The sequence below is a fragment of the Solea senegalensis genome, linkage group LG20 (genome assembly GCF_019176455.1).
Source record: "Solea senegalensis isolate Sse05_10M linkage group LG20, IFAPA_SoseM_1, whole genome shotgun sequence".
NCBI classification, from domain to species: Eukaryota; Metazoa; Chordata; class Actinopteri; order Pleuronectiformes; family Soleidae; genus Solea; species Solea senegalensis.
In genome coordinates, this window is record NC_058039.1 from 18,505,834 (window position 1) to 18,522,277 (window position 16,444).

General features: G+C 43.5%; 1 protein-coding gene across 1 annotated transcript; it reads left to right on the forward strand.

Moving 5' to 3' along the window:
• The first annotated feature begins 519 nt into the window (after window positions 1-519).
• slc2a3a (solute carrier family 2 member 3a) lies at window positions 520-15,637 on the forward strand. Its single transcript, XM_044053104.1, has 11 exons — window positions 520-756; window positions 934-1,135; window positions 4,635-4,736; window positions 5,655-5,815; window positions 8,007-8,247; window positions 8,442-8,604; window positions 9,968-10,155; window positions 10,237-10,341; window positions 11,349-11,447; window positions 11,544-11,747; window positions 12,024-15,637. The coding sequence occupies exons 2-11, from the start codon at window positions 1,124-1,126 to the stop codon at window positions 12,348-12,350; spliced, it is 1,602 nt and encodes a 533-aa protein (XP_043909039.1). The 5' UTR covers window positions 520-756; window positions 934-1,123; the 3' UTR covers window positions 12,351-15,637.
• The last annotated feature ends 807 nt before the right edge of the window (window positions 15,638-16,444 follow it).

Here is a 16,444-nt window from a genome sequence, read left to right on the forward strand (position 1 = left end):
TCCCCCTTGTGGCCTTTCAGAGTAAATCACTGTAAACTGCTGAATGCGTTTCTTCACTCATGACGTGAAATAGACGTAAATATCGTCCTATTCTCTGTTAATCTAATCTAGACACTCAGATTATAAACATTAGTCCAAGTGTGTAAGCTTCTCTTTAAGTTGTCTGTGAGGCTGATGATGATGATGATGATGCTGCTTCTGATGATGCTGCCTCGTGACGCGTTACCATAGCAACGGCGGGGCCGCAGCATCTGCAGCATCAGTATAAATGTGTGACCTCACGCGGCTACTTCTCAAGGTCACTGCAGAGAGAGGTGCATGACGGGAAGGTGAGGAGGACGCACACGACCCTCACGTCCCGCCTCTCTCCACTGCGCATGCGCGCACGATGAATACGCCGGCGCTGCGACAGCCATTACAGGACACGGAGGCGGCCTCGTCCCGCGGTGATGAAGAGGAGGAGGAGGAGGATGCAGGAAAGTCACGGACGCTTCTGCACGCACACACTGGCGGCGAGTCAGGGGGGCGGAGCCACGACGCGTCATGGCATCCCAGCATCCCACTTCTTCATAGGCTGATGGAGAAGAAGAAGAAGAAGATGAAGATAAGAGCGTGAAGAGGAGGGAGCGCATCTGTGAGAGACAGACACGAGATCGCACAGACAGACAGGAGACAGAGACAGACAAACACGAGCACAGAGAGAGAGAGAGAGAGAGAGACGCGAGGACACGGAGACACACACGGATCTCATCACCGGTGAGTCTGAATCGTGCTGCCCGGTTTCTGCTGCTCTGATGCGGACTCCTTTTCTCTGCTCACACCGATGACGTCATGAATCAAACGCAGATAATCGATCAAAAACAAACATAAACTCTGTCACATACATGTTTTCATTGATTATTAATGATTGTTGTTGTTTCTCTGCTGATGAAGAACAGACCAGAGTAGACTCGGGTTCTGGTCCTGGACCCTGGACCCTGGACTCCGGTGTTTGGTACCACGGACAGCGCCTTGAGGTGTGTTGGTTTTCCGGCAGCTGCCGGCACCGGCGGGCGGAGCCACTGAGCGTGGGTTTCTTTTTGGCCAGCTCCTGAAGATTTGAGATTATCTGTGATCTGAGAAGATGGCGGGTCAGGCAAGTGATTTTACTCTCTCTGTTTTAGATTAGATTAGATTAGAGTAGAGTAGATTGACCACAAACTGAAGGAATTCCCAGGTTTGAGCAGCAAATGTGACATTGTGAGTTTTAATCTGAGATTATTATTATTATTGTTATAAACACTGATGATGACAGATTAATCCAGAAGTGATGAATGGTTGTTTGAAGGAGATGAAAAAGTGCAGAGTCACAGGATTATTGCACAGATTATCATTAAATCTGCTGAGTCATTGGCAGAATGTGAGGAAACTTTGACTTTATTATGTGAGATAATCCACAATCTTTGTTGTGTCATCGTGGATTATTTGTTTACAACACGTGTGTGCGTGTGTGTGCACGCGTGTGTGTGTGTGTGAGTCACATAGCAGCTCTGCAGATGTTCTGCTTCATCGACAGATGATATGAATGATTGAATGAATGAATGAATACATAAATATGCAGGTAGTAAAGATAATCTGATAATCTAAAATACTATATAATCTTTTATTAATCCCACAGCAACAAGTTTAAGAAGTATAAATATGAACTGTCATGTAATATTAATGTACTAATGTATTCATCTGCAGATTGATATTCATGTGTGTGTGAGTTCATGTTAAAGTTGTTGAGATGAAACATCGTCTTTCTGAGGATGAGCGGATGAACAAGTGGTGACAGGATGAGAGGGAGGGAGAATTTCTTCTCCTCATCTCATCGTCCACGTTCATGTAGAGTTTGATGAAACAGCAACAGGAAACATTTATCTTTGTTCAAGCAGTAACTGTCTCTGTCTGTCTGTCTCACACTCGCTGTCTGTCTGTCTGTCTCACACTCTTTGTCTGTCTGTCTGTCTCACTCTCTCTGTCTCTCTCTGTCTGTCTACCTGTCTCTGTCTGTCTGTCTCTCTCTCTGCACAGACACATATCACCTGGTCCTCTGAGCTTTAACCTAAAGGAATTCTGGGCGATGAAGGGAAACACTAAATCAATAAGCTGAAGGAGTCTTTGTTTTATGCTCATGTTATTTTACACAGTGAAAACACAATGAAAACACAATGAGAACATAGTGAAAACACAGTGAGAATATAGTGAAAACACAGTGAAAACATAGTGAAAACACAGTGAAAACATAGTGAAAACACAGTGAGAACATAGTGAGAACACAGTGAGAACACAGTGAAAACATAGTGAAAACACAGTGAGAACATAGTGAAACACGGTGAGAACACAGGTGAAAACACGGTGAGGAATATGGTAGAAAACACCAGTGAGTGAAACATGGTGAAAACCGGTGAGAACATGAACACACATGAGAGACACACACAGTGAGAACACACAGTGAAAACATAGTGAAAACACAGTGAGAACATAGTGACCATCACCTGATGATCAGATCAGGTGATCAGATGATCACCTGATCTAACATACATTAACATACACGTTAATGTCACTGATGTTTATCAACGATCAATCACCAGAACTGATCAATACATTTAACCTTCATCCAAAACATGTAGGTCATTCTCTGTGTGTGTGTGTGTGTGTGTGTGTGTGTGTGTGTGCAGGATTGCAGTAGCAGCAGCAGGTTCAGCCTGTGTCAATAATGTCACCTCCAGGCTGTTGCCATGGAAACGGGGGGTGGGGGGGTGATTAATATGGACCCTCATGAATGAATGAATGAGTCTCCAAACAAACCAAAGTCCAGAGACGAATGAGACGAGTCGCCACAGTCTGATCACACATGACAATGATGATGATGAGTTGCCGTGGTAACCGGGCACCTGTTGACACATAAAGCAACAGGCGACAGACACAGATGTTTCTGTGTGTTTTATTATCTTTATTTTAATATTAATATTTAGGCTGAGTGAAGATGGACAGCGTCATTGTTTTTCTGTTATTGATCCTCGACTCAGACGTGGTCATGTGACCAAAGACACATTTCTACTGAGTCACTGTGACTCGACACAAGGACACGGGAAGGTGTGTGTGTGTGTGTGTGTGTGTGTATACATGTCTTTATGTCTGTATGAGGTCCAAAAGACGAACAATTGAGAGACATCATTTTGACCTTGTGAGGGACAAATTTAAAGGACTTTTTCAAGGTTCGGACCTGGTGTTAGGATTAGGATTAGGCACCTAGTTGTGAAGGTAAAGGTAAAGGATTGGGAATGTTTTAATGAAAGATGAAATCAGGTTTTTTGTGTGGATTTATCACTGATTATGTTTTAAAGTGCAAACTAAGTTTTCAAGTCATTATTAGCAGATTCTTTTTGAACATTTGAAATAAATGTGAGAATATTTGATTTATTTCTAGTAAAGCTGTGCTCCTGTTTCATCTTTATTGACTTCATCACAGAGTTTGATTTTTTTTGTTTTAAGTGAAATCATTGCAGATGGAAACGATTAAAAAAACACAAAAAATGATCCGGAAAATTCAAAACTGTAACATTAACTTTAACAAACAGAAGACATAAATATTGATTTTGACCTTTACATCATCTCCATGATCGTGTTCCATCCTCTGATTGAATCATGAGCAGCAGTAGATGTTCCTGAATCACTGCTGCTGCTGCTGCTGCTGCTGCTGCTGCTGCTGCTCTTATTGTTGTTGTCCTGCCAAGGGCAGTGGATCAGCAGAGACACACTCAGTGTCAAAACTGTCTCAGGTAACAGCAGCACAGGAAGCTGCTTCATCAGCACTGAAGCATTAACAAACACACAGTGACCTGACTGCTGCTGCTGCTGCTGCTGCTGCTGCTGCTGCTGTTACTGCTGCTGCTGTTACTGCTGCTGCTGCTGCTGCTGCTGCTGTTGTTACTGCTGCTGCTGCTGTTTCTGCTGCTGCTGCTGTTACTGCTGCTTCTGCTGTACTGCTGCTGCTGCTGCTGCTGCTGCTGCTGTTACTGCTGCTGCTGTTACTGCTGCTGCTGCTGCTGCTTGCTGCTGCTGCTGCTGTTACTGCTGCTGCTGCTGTTACTGTTGCTGTTACTACTGCTGCTGTTACTGTTACTACTGCTGCTGTTACTGTTACACTGCTGTTACTGTTACTACTGCTGCTGCTATTGTTACTGCTGCTGCTGTTACTACTGCTGCTGCTGCTGTTACTGCTGCTGCTGCTGCTGTTACTGTTACTGCTATTGTTACTACTGCTGCTGCTGTTACTACTGCTGCTGCTGCTGTTACTGCTGCTGCTGCTGCTGTTACTGCTACTGCTGCTGCTGTTACTGCTGCTGCTGCTGCTGTTACTGCTGCTGCTGCTGCTGTTACTGCTGCTGCTACTGCCCTCAGGCCTCACACTGTAATAATGTACACGCTACAAACACATTAAACACATCTGTGTGTGTGTGTGTGGCGTCAGCATCACACTTTTATTGCCTCAGTCGCCGCTGGCACTGATTTCAATCACGCCTGTCTCACGTCCGTCTCACGTCTGTCTCACGTCCGTCTCACGTCTGTCTCATGTCCGTCTCACGTCCTGGTCTTTGCCTCTGCAGGACAATCAGGTCACATGTTACCTCCTCTTCTCTTTGGCCACTGCCGTCATCGGCTCGCTGCAGTTTGGCTACAACACCGGAGTCATCAACGCTCCCGAGCAGGTCAGTAACAGCAGTGGTTCCCAAACACGGGGCTGGGACCCTCAGATGGGTTACGGGCGATTTTGTCGGGTCCCCAAACTTTTAGTTGAGATTCATGTAAATTTGTTTCACATAATGTTCATAAAGTGAAGTTTTCATTCATTTATCAAACAATTATATGTCAGTTATTTTAAATTCGTTGCTAGCTTATGCACAAATGTGCTCGTTTCCATGTTTAAAATGTGAACGTTTAAACATTACACATTCAAAATGTTCTTAAAAACAAAACCAACACAAAACTCAAAGACAAGCAATGTAGTGAGTTAATATAATAAAGTAAGCTAATATTGATATTCAAATAGAGATTTTAAATTTACATCCAGTGAAAATGTTTCTTTTTGCCTTTTGTGAGAACATTAGCAAACACGTCATCAAAGCTCAGACTGTTTTTCGTGAATGTGGTGAATAAAATCACAGTTAAAAGCAGCACTGTTAGCACAGGCTAGCTGCCTCCAGGCTAAAGCTAACAGTGCTATGTATTTGGTAAAGCTAATTGGTAATAGATTTACTAACTTGTAGGCTAGCTGCTAAAGCTAGCAACCAATTAATCCAGTGCTACATATGGTCTGGATTCACTGTTAGCATTTAGCCTGGCGACAGCTAGCCTAACAGTGCTGCTTTTATCTGGGATTTTATGGGTGTTTGTTTTACAGTTTCACCAAAAAACAGGAAAAGGAACTTTTAATAGATTTATTATTTCTTGATACACTAAGCATTTTCCCGCTTAATCCTTAATCCTCATGCTAAACTAAGATAATCACCCTCTAATTCCAGCCAAGTTCTGGTTATGAAATGATTTTTTTTAAATGATTAAACTAATAAAAAAACCATTATTTATTATTAAATGCATTTGTATAACATGATTTCCCTCTCCTCCAGAAACTGCGATCTTTCTTCAACAACACGTGGATGGAGCGTTACGGTAAAGCCATCGAGCCCGGCGTCTGCACCATCGTCTGGAGCGTCGCCGTCTCCGTGTTCAGCGTCGGCGGCATGGTGGGCTCCTTCAGCGTGGGTGTCATGGCCGACCGCTTCGGCAGGTAGGACGTGATCTGCTGTGGTAAAAATAACATCATAATATAATAATGACATGATTATATTATCTGTGTCAAATCAGGTTATTATGGGATGTGAATGTCTGTCAGTGTTGTATTTCCTGTGTGGTTGAGCTGATGAAGCGACGCAGCGCGGCTCTAATGTTGTTTGTCTTCAGTCTTCTCCTCAAACCACAGCTTTTTTCACTCTTATGTTGTTGTGAAAGTCTTCGTGTTTGTTTCTCGAGATGCTAACATGTCCGTCTGTGGGACAGAAAACACGATGCACGCCAAAATTAAAAAGAAGGCGACTTCCTGTTGAGTTGAGTTGATCCCAATGGACTTTTTTGTTCGTCTTATCCTCGAAAAAAGATCCCACCAAGTTTTGTGAAATTAATTTTGGCCACGTTTCACCTTAGGGGGCGCTATAGAGCCCTGATGCAACGCACATGTCCGAGCCCTGGGCCATTATCAGTACACTTGTCCAACACATGGACCGAGTTAGAAGTGGCTAGCTTAAAAAGCGCTAGGACGAGTAGCTATTTTTGTTTTTCCAAAATGGCCGATTTCTGGGTGGGCGGAGCTCATGGAAGTTTGGAGAAAGGTTTGGTTAAAATTAGAAAACAACTATGTGCGACTTTGACACAATAGAAAAAAAAAACACACTCACCAGATTTTGTCCCAATCCGCTGACTTTTGTCTGACCATAATCTGACTTCTGGGGGCGCTATAGAGCCCTGGGGCTACATGACATTACATGTCATTTAGCAGACGCTTTTATCCAAAGCGACTTACAAGGGAATTGAGTACAACCTGCCAGGGCTGGAGTTGAACTTGCGACCATGAAGTCTTTTGCACACAGGGTACCAGTCTTAACCACTGAGCATTCCCACCCCCCTACACATGGATACCAACCGGTCTGTGCACTATGGCACTATCGCAATCTTCACTGACCTTCAGTGAAAAGTTTTTATGCACGTTAACCTCCACAAAGCCACGGCATGATAATAATAATAATAAAAATCTGAAGGATTACAATAAATTCCTGGCAGGAATTGGTGCTGCTCTGTGAGCGTCTTCCTCTCTTGAATCAGCTGTAGAACTGTCCTGGTAGCATGAGCTTCACAGATAAGTTCTATAATAGTTAGATAAAGATATGAGAAAGAAAGTCTGTTTATCTTCAGACTGTGGTCAGGAAGCTCAGAGGAGCGACAGCTGCTTCAGGATCAGAGTCTGAGCGTTTATTTCTACCCACAAACAAAGAACAACAGCTCTGACGTTATTAAGCAACTTAAAAGTGATGGTGTAACGAACAAAATCCTGATTAATATAAATCATCATACTTAGATAAATGTACTTTACTGATCCCAAAATACTAATAATAAATAAAGTAGGAAATATGTTATCGATGTTTCAGTAACTACATCTCGACTGTTCAGGGATCTTGGGCTTAAAAGAAAGTTGATAACCAGTGGACTAGAGTTTTAATTTTTATTGTTAAACAAGAACAATATCTATAAGAAGTGAAGTTATTTTAATATGGACTAAATATTTACACACACACACACACACACGTATGACTTGAGGGGACATTGCATTGACTTACATTCATTTCCTGAAGACTTACTCTAACCTTAACCACAATCACTACTGGCCTAATCCTAATCCTAACCTCAACCTAACCTTAAAACATATCTTCACCTTAAAATGTTGTCATTTACATTGATTTTTGTCCCCACAAGGAAGACAAGTCCCCATAATGTGACTGTGTAAACAGGTTTAGGTCCCCACAACATTAGTAATACCCACACACACACACACACGCTGCCTGGAGAAGCAGATAAAGTCGTGGTCAGTCTGGTCATGTGACCACATTTTAAAGGTCAAATAAGAATTGACTTGAGTGCACAGAGAAGGAGAATGATGTAATATCTACTCACAATCCTCGTTGTGGTAATCGCACAACTGTCCAGATGTTTCCTTCACAGGCTTCACACCTGGCAGGTGAGTCACTGAGGTGTGTGAGGCGCACACTCTGGTCATGTGACGGACGTATCATAAACCAGCCAATCTGTGCCGGGCCTTCAGTCTGTCTGTCTCCAACAGTTCTTAACCAAACCTGCCAAGTTTGAAGTCTGTCATGTGACCTGTTGGACAGTCATGTGATGAACAGACTCCTCCTCCTCCTCCTCCTCAGGCGTCGCTCCATGATGCTGGTGAACATTCTGGCAGTGATCGGCGGCCTCCTCATGGGCTTCTCCACCATCTGCTCCTCGTACGAGATGATCATCGCCGGCCGCCTCGTCATCGGCCTCTTCTGCGGACTCTTCACCGGCCTCACGCCCATGTACGTGGGCGAGGTGTCGCCCACTCCCCTCAGGGGAGCGTTTGGAACCCTGCACCAGCTCGGTGTGGTGGTGGGCATCCTGATCGCTCAGGTGTGTAGGACACTTCCCAACAATTAGCAGCGGTTTCTTTTGTTTGTTTGGCTGTAGTGGGAGGAGCCAGTCTAGCTCCTCCCAGACCATACCACCCCTAAGGGCAGGGTGCCAAAGACGGCAACTTACCGTAGTAAACCGAAGCGTTTCACTCGGTGGAGACAAGGATTTAGCGTTTGTTGTGTTGTGTTCAGATCTTTGGTCTGGAGGCCCTGCTGGGATCAGATAAGATGTGGCCCCTACTGCTGGCCCTCACCGTGGCCCCCGCCGTGCTGCAGTGCATCCTGCTGCCCTTCTGCCCCGAGAGCCCCCGCTTCCTGCTCATTAACCTCAAACAGGAGGAGCAGGCGCGCAAAGGTAACTGCGACGTTGACGCAGATGCTACGTACGTTTCACTGACTCACTCTGTCGCACACAAACACACAACTCACCCCAGGTTTATGATGACCCATGAATTCAGCAACGTGTGTTACCACGGCAACACTGGTTGTGGCCAAAAGTGTGTTTGTTTTTCATCTTCTTCTCGGTCCACGATGATAACCTGCCCCCTACAGGCAGCAGGGAGAATGTGGTCTACAGTTACTATACTCTGACAGCGGCCTCTCTCTCTCTCTCTCTCTCTAGCGCCACACAGTGGCCATTGTTGTCGTTATCTTTATCATCTTAAGTCCTGCGGTCACGATGTTAATGTTCTCGTAAAAACAAACGATGGTGAATCGTTTGTTTTTCATTAGAAAATGAATCTAACTTTGTCCTGAAAATGTTTTACAGATTGACTTTTAACTTTAGAAACTTTAAAGTTCACTGTGTGTTCCTCTTAAAGGAACATGAGAGTCTGAAAGTGGCTGCAGAGCAAAGACAGTTTGAAGTTTTCTAGACAAACAAACATTTGCAGATTCTTTAAATCACTTTGGTTTATTTCTAGTAGAAGGCTGTTTTTGCACAACACAATCTTGCTGCCGTGTCCTGAGGTCAGTTTAGCAGCTGCTACAGAAACAGAGAGGTGAAGAACGGACAGAAGGTTTTGGCATCTGCGCGCTCGTCTGACCACTTCTTTCTCCAAGTGACAAAAACAAACACCCCCTCAACTCTGCCCTGGATTAGATTTTTCCTGGATTATCATCCACAGATGAGTCATGTGCTGCTCTCTCGATGAGTTTTATGACCCCAAAAAAAAGGATATATAGTCATAGTTTGTGACCATACACGTAGAAGCAGAGGAAAGAGAATGTGAGGGACTGACACGATGTGAGCGCCACCTGTGTCAACAACATGTTAGACTTAATTCTTAACATCAGTTTAAATCGACGTCGTCTTAAGAACACGTTCACATCTTTATCTCACTGTCAGACAGACTTTTCCAACAGGAAACTGACGTTTGTAAACCACTCACTCTCCCACACCAAAGCCCACAGAGAACATCACACACACACACACACACAGGAGTTGTTGATCCACTGCTGCCTCCATCACTAACTTCTAATGTCTGATTTTGTAAAATTCGGCTTTAAAAATCCTTTGTTCAGATTGACCTCAGTGACACACAGTGACCACACGAGGCAGCAGAGGACCAGCAGCTAAAATCACTGGTTTGCTGTGTGGGCTTTGGTGTGGGAGAGTGAGTGGTGACAGCATGTTTTCACGTGTGTATGTGATTCAATCACATGTTTTGAATGATTCTGGTAGTCTCCTGAGCGAGCACATGTGATTGTGTCCACAGCTCTGGTGCGTCTGCGCGGCAGCGAGGACGTCAGTAAAGACATGCAGGAGATGAAGGAGGAGAGCGCTAAGATGGCGATGGAGAAGAAGGTGACCATCGCCGAGCTGTTCCGCTCTGCGTCGTATCGTCAGCCGCTCCTCATCGCCGTCATGCTGCAGCTCTCACAGCAGCTGTCGGGGATCAACGCCGTGAGTCAGCGGCACCGTCAATAACACGGCTGATCAATAAAGTTTAAAGTATGAGTGTTAATGACATGTTTGTCTCTGCAGGTGTTTTACTACTCCACAGGAATCTTTGCTGACGCTGGTGTGAAGCAGCCCATCTACGCCACCATCGGAGCCGGGATCGTCAACACCATCTTCACCATCGTCTCTGTGAGTCACACTCCACTCTGAGACCAGGACTCTACTCTGAGACCAGGACTCCACTCTGAGACCAGGACTCCAGTCTGAGACCAGGACTCCAGTCTGAAACCAGGACTCAATCTGAGACCAGGACTCCAGTCTGAGAGGACTCAGTCTGAGACCAGGACTCCAGTGTGAGACCAGGACTCCAGACCAGGACTCCAGTCTGAGACCAGGATACCTGTCTGAGACCAGGACTCCAGTCTGAAACCAGGACTCCAGTCTGAGACCAGGACTCCAGTCTGAGACCAGGACTCCAGTCTGAGACCAGGACTCCACTCTGAGACCAGGACTCCAGTCTGAGACCAGGATACCTGTCTGAGACCAGGACTCCAGTCTGAGACCAGGACTCCAGTGTGAGACCAGGACTCCTCTGAGACCAGGACTCCACTCTGAGACCAGACCTCCAGTCTGAGACCAGGACTCCACTCTGAGACCAGGACTCAGTCTGAAACCAGGACTCCAGTCTGAGACCAGGACTCACTCTGAGACCAGGACTCAGTCTGAGACCTGTCTGAGACCAGGACTCAGTCTGAGACCAGGATACCTGTCTGAGACCCGGACTCCAGTCTGAGACCAGGACTCCAGTCTGACCAGGACTCCACTCTGAGACCAGGACTCCAGTCTGAGACCAGGATACCTGTCTGAGACCAGGACTCCAGTCTGAGACCAGGACTCCTGTCTGAGACCTGGACTCAAGTCTGAGACCTGGACTCCACTCTCAGACCAGGACTCACACTTAAGTCGCACAAACATTGGTTTCAGACTTGATTTTGACTTGTGACCAAAAACTTCAGAAGAGTCAACTCAAGACAACTTGGACTTGGGGATTTAACGGACTCATAAAGAAAGACTTGTAATTGGACTTGGACCAAAAGACTTCAGACTTGACTTTGACTCGTGAAGAAAATTTGGACTCTGGACTTGGTGAACCTCTCTGGTTCCTTTATGTTCATGTGTCCTCTTGTGTCCTACAGCTCTTCCTGGTGGAGAAGGCAGGTCGGAGGACTCTGCACCTCCTGGGTCTTGGTGGAATGGCGGTCAGCGCTCTGCTCATGACTGTCTCCCTGCTGCTGGTGACTTTTATAAAACATCCATAACAGCGACCTCTAGCATGTGAACTGGTTACTGCAGTCATGTTCATGTTGTGCTCATGTGTTCTTTATTCTCAGGTGAGCATCCCAGCGATGAGCTACGTGGCGATCCTGGCCATCATGCTGTTCGTGGCCATGTTTGAACTGGGCCCCGGGCCGATCCCCTGGTTCATCGTGGCCGAGCTGTTCTCTCAGGGGCCGCGCCCGGCCGCCATGGCAGTGGCCGGCTGCTGCAACTGGACGGCCAACTTCCTGGTCGGGATGAGCTTCCCCAAACTGGTGGTGAGTGACCGTGCACGTCCAGTTTCTGACCACGATCAGGAGCTGCTGGTCCTCTGCTGCCTCGTGTGGTCACTCTGTGTCACTGAGGTCAATGTTAGCGAAGGATTTTAATAAGATAAGACTTTAGAACTTAGTGACTAGTGATGGAGGCAACAGTGGATCAACTACTCCTGTGCGTGTGCATGTGTGTGTGCATGTGTGTGTGCGCGTGCGCGTGTGCACGTGTGTTTCCATGGAAACAGTTAACATGTAAAATCTTCTTCTTCTTCTGTGCAGGAAGTGTGCGGGCCGTGGGTCTTCCTTATCTTCACCACGTTCCTCATCCTCTTCTTCATCTTCACCTTCATCAAAGTCCCGGAGACGAAGGGTAAGACCTTCGACGAGATCGCCCGCGGCTTTGGCGGAGGTCCGCCTCCCACCTCCTCATCCCTCGAGGATCCTCCCGTGGGCGGTGCCAGCGCTGGCGTGACGCTTCCGGCCTCACCCCTGAAGGAGAAGGTGCCGCTGGTGGAGGCGGCGGCTACAGCCAAAGCCCCGCCTCCCGCGGCCGAAACCACACCCCTGGACGACAAGTTGAACCAGACAATGCAGGAGAGCGTGTAGCGTTGTCACGAGTGGAAGGAGGTTCTAAACGAAGGGAAATGAGTTGAGTTGAAAGGTCACGCTGCACTCACACGTCTGTGCGTCAAAATGATAATTCCTTCTTTTACATCCTCCCGACTGTTATCGTACAAAACTACCCATTAACAACCAACGTACACATTCCTATGAGCGACCTGGGGTCGACCCACCTCACCACCAGTTGTCTGGGAGGTGAAGCCCGTGGTCAGAGGTCAGTCGTAAACCGGCGTGGGCGTGTCCAGTTCCTCCTGAGTTTAAAGTGCGTGTCGTGTGAGTGGAGTGACGTGTTTTTATTGTCTTTAAAGTTTTCTGACAGGCGTTAACGTGCAATATAAGTGTGTAGCTGTAGTTTTGTCCTGTAATATTTCAATATTTAAACATATTATATTTATCCGTCTCTCTCGTGTCGTAAAGGAAGAATTTCAGAAGGGATTTTATTTTTAAATTCATACTCTGCCTTTTTCGCTGCTGATAATGAAATGACAAAAACTCAAGAGGTTTTTTTCCGCGATGCCAAAGTACTGAACGTTCACTAAAGGTGCAATGTGTAGAATTTAGTGAGAATCCATCAACAGAGAATGATCAATAATGAAGAATTTTAACAGTGTGTCGTGTTGTTTCCCAGAATGGAATTCTTGGCACCTGAAGGCCACCGTAGTTTCTCAAATGCACTGAATTTTGACGGTTGCAATATACAGCTTCACCACTAGATGCCACTAAATCCTACACACTGTTCCTTACACACACTTGTAGAACAGATGTATTATTCTGAAACACAGTTAGGTGCTTCGACCATTTTACGACACAATTCACAGTGTGTCGTGGTTTTGTCGTCTTTTTTCAGTTAATGTTTGAGCTGCAATATTTAAAAGAAGCAAATTTAGTTCTTTTTAAGATTTGCTAAAAACACGCTGTAGCTCAGTAGTTTTAAATTTAGTAGATTACAGTAGATTAATGTATATTTTCCTGTCGAAGAGAAAATTATGACGTAAACGTAGTCTTGTTGTGATTCTTTTTCCAGATTAGCCCAGATTATATAAACCTTTAAAAACGTAAGTGGAGAGCTTTGCTATCAGTGATGTGGTCAAATCACATTTCTCCGTTTAGACACGCCTCCTTCAAGCGGCAAAGTTAGCAGTAGAGCCACAGGTGGCCATGTAGACATTGGTTAGCATGTTAGCACTCAATGTCAAAGCATCTACTGAAGCACCTGCGTGTACTCGCTGATATTAGAGTAAGTAAGAATTGTTCAAATGTGCATCAGTGTCGAATCTTTAGCCTAAATATTAGTGTAGTCAAATGCTAACGCTGTTTAAACAACAAGCAGAGGTACAGAACTGTGGGCGTGGCTTTAGATCGTGTCTGTCCACGTTAAACAGCAAAGACAAATGCTAAACAACATAGCGTGGCGTTCTTGCTAACTTCCGTAGCTAACTTTACCTTTACCTAAGTTCAGGTAAGCTAGCCGGGAACTTCTTTTGTTTTAATATACTATATTTTCAAAACATTTATTAGTCCCTTAACATCATCTGAAGGCTAAGTCTGAGCTAGTAAAAGAGCGCAACAGAAACTAGCATTCTTCATACCTTCTAGAGCCGTTTAGCCTAGCTATGGATTAGGCTAGGAGGTAAACTAGCCAGGAACTAATGAGAGGTCATAATTGATATTGATATTGTCCAAACTTATTTATTTCTATATCTTTAAACGATGCTTAATGGCTAAACCTAAGCTAGCAAACCAACATGTTGATACAACCGCTGGTATTCTTGCTGCCTGCTGGGAGCTATATTAAGCAGCCTCTTTGCTAATTTAGGCAGTAAGTCTGATGTTAACAACACAAGGATCATGATTAGAGGCTAAAGTTATTGTTTTGTTTCAGAGGTAAACACCGTTATTATAACAGGAAGTGAAAATATGAAACCGGTTGATTATTAATGTTGCAACTCGAGCTAATGTTTTTGTAAGCTAGCGACGATCACATGTGAAAAGTCAGGAACAAAAACGAATCAGAAATTCTACATTCTCAATATTTTCTGATGGCTAAGTCTACGTTAGTGTTGTTCTTTCAGTGGGTCAGTAGGGGGCGCCCATAAAACAGAGGTTAAAGTTTGTAAGTTTTGCCTCCAGAGCTGAAAAATGAGACGATGAGTTCCAAAGACTGATTTTAAAATGAGAATTATGAAATCTGAACGCTCTGTACTTGCCACGTTTGGCGACTTTTGTTCATCGATTAGTCTCCGAAATACGTCACGCGCTCAACGAAATCTGAAATCCTGGCCATAATGTTTTCCTAGAGGTTTTGCAAACTCATGAAAATAAATATTCTTCCTTCACACGCCACGAAAACATGATTGTGATTCCACTGTTTTTCTGAATCAACTCATCAGGTCTAGATGTGATGCTTTGTTAGCTTTCTGTGTGTGTGTGTGTGTGTGTGTGTGGCGCACGCTACCTTTAATGTTTTATCCAACGGTGTGTGTGGCGTATAAATGTATGACGCAAAGAAAATTTTCTATATTCTGTCATGGTTGTGCCAGATATTGTAGTTTTTTTAAAAAAGCCTATATTTCTCCCATGCTGCACTTTAAGAACATATGTATTTATTTATTTATTTATTCATTTATTTATTTCACCGTTTGTATTATTTATGGAAAAGGATTAGGGTCACTTTATTTGGAAACAAAACAAAAAAAAAAGAAAAATTCAGAACGCTGAGATAAAAGTCAGAATTTCCTGATTAAAGTCAGAATTCTGAAATTCAAGTCTGAATTTCCTGATTAAAGTCAGAATTCTGAATTTGAAGAATTTATTTAAATAAAAATGAAAAACTTTTTCACGTGGCCCCGATGTTCCTCTGTAATTATTTACCTTTCGGCTGCACTGCAAAAATATTCATCCTGACAAATAATTGTAAAGGATTTATACTGAAGACTAATATATTTAATACAGAGCAAAGACAGATGTATGATATATGTATAATAATACAACAATATATATAATATATGTATAATATAGAATAATATATATAAAATATAGATAAAGAGAGATGTTAAGATGAATATTTATTTGATTCTGGATGAAGCCATGGTGGTTTTATGTATCGTTGTGTTTGTGGATGATGGTTACGTGCTGTGTTTGCACTGATGAAGACGTCTAGTGTCGTGTTCCGCCTCCTTTAACTCTGTGGCTACGCTAACACACTGCTTCCTCAACCTGACACTTGTATGGATTTAAACAATAATAAAGATAATTATTGATTCATGAGGCAATTTTTTTCCCAAGATTCATTTTGTTTGAATGTCCGGTTCAGCATTTTCCCGATGTCACTTTTGTCACACGTCATAGGGAATTTTTTACAGAAATTCATAACTTTTCTTTGGTTTTTGAGCAAGATAAAGCTCTGAGAACTTTTGCGAGAAAAGTAAAAATTCTGAGAAATTTTGTGGAAAAAGTCAAATTATTCAACAGTAATGAATAATTTGTTTTTTTTTTTAAAAAAAAATTTTGCAGTTTTGTAAAAAAACAACAAAAAAAACATAAAGATCAGGATTGTAGGAGAATAAATGGACCTAGATAAAAAACTCAGCTCTAACATAAACTGCAGAATTATAGAGTATTTATATGTAAATGTGTATTTTCAAAGTTTTAAATACTTTATGTGTTCATCACGAGGAAGAGACACAAAAGTTTTACTGAACAACACCAATGATTTATTTCATTTTACTCTCATTTATTTATGTTCATAAATGTTGAGGCGCAGGAGATTTGTTTCAATATTTTGGTAGAAATGTAGTTTTTTTTCAAGCTAATTATGATGCTACCATGTTGGTAATGTTTGAGTCAAAGAAACAAAAATTCAATAAAACAAAAAAGCTAGAGTTGCCTATTATTCTTCTCTAATTGAAGAAAATAAGAATAATCATATGTTTGTTTTCAGCACTGTAGCCAGGCTGACACAGAGCCACAGCTCCACTGAACCATCTATTCCTTTAACACTGAGCAGTGATGACTTTATCAACGTCTTTGTGAATAAAATAACATCAATTAGAGAAAAAATGGATCATCTCCTCCCTCAT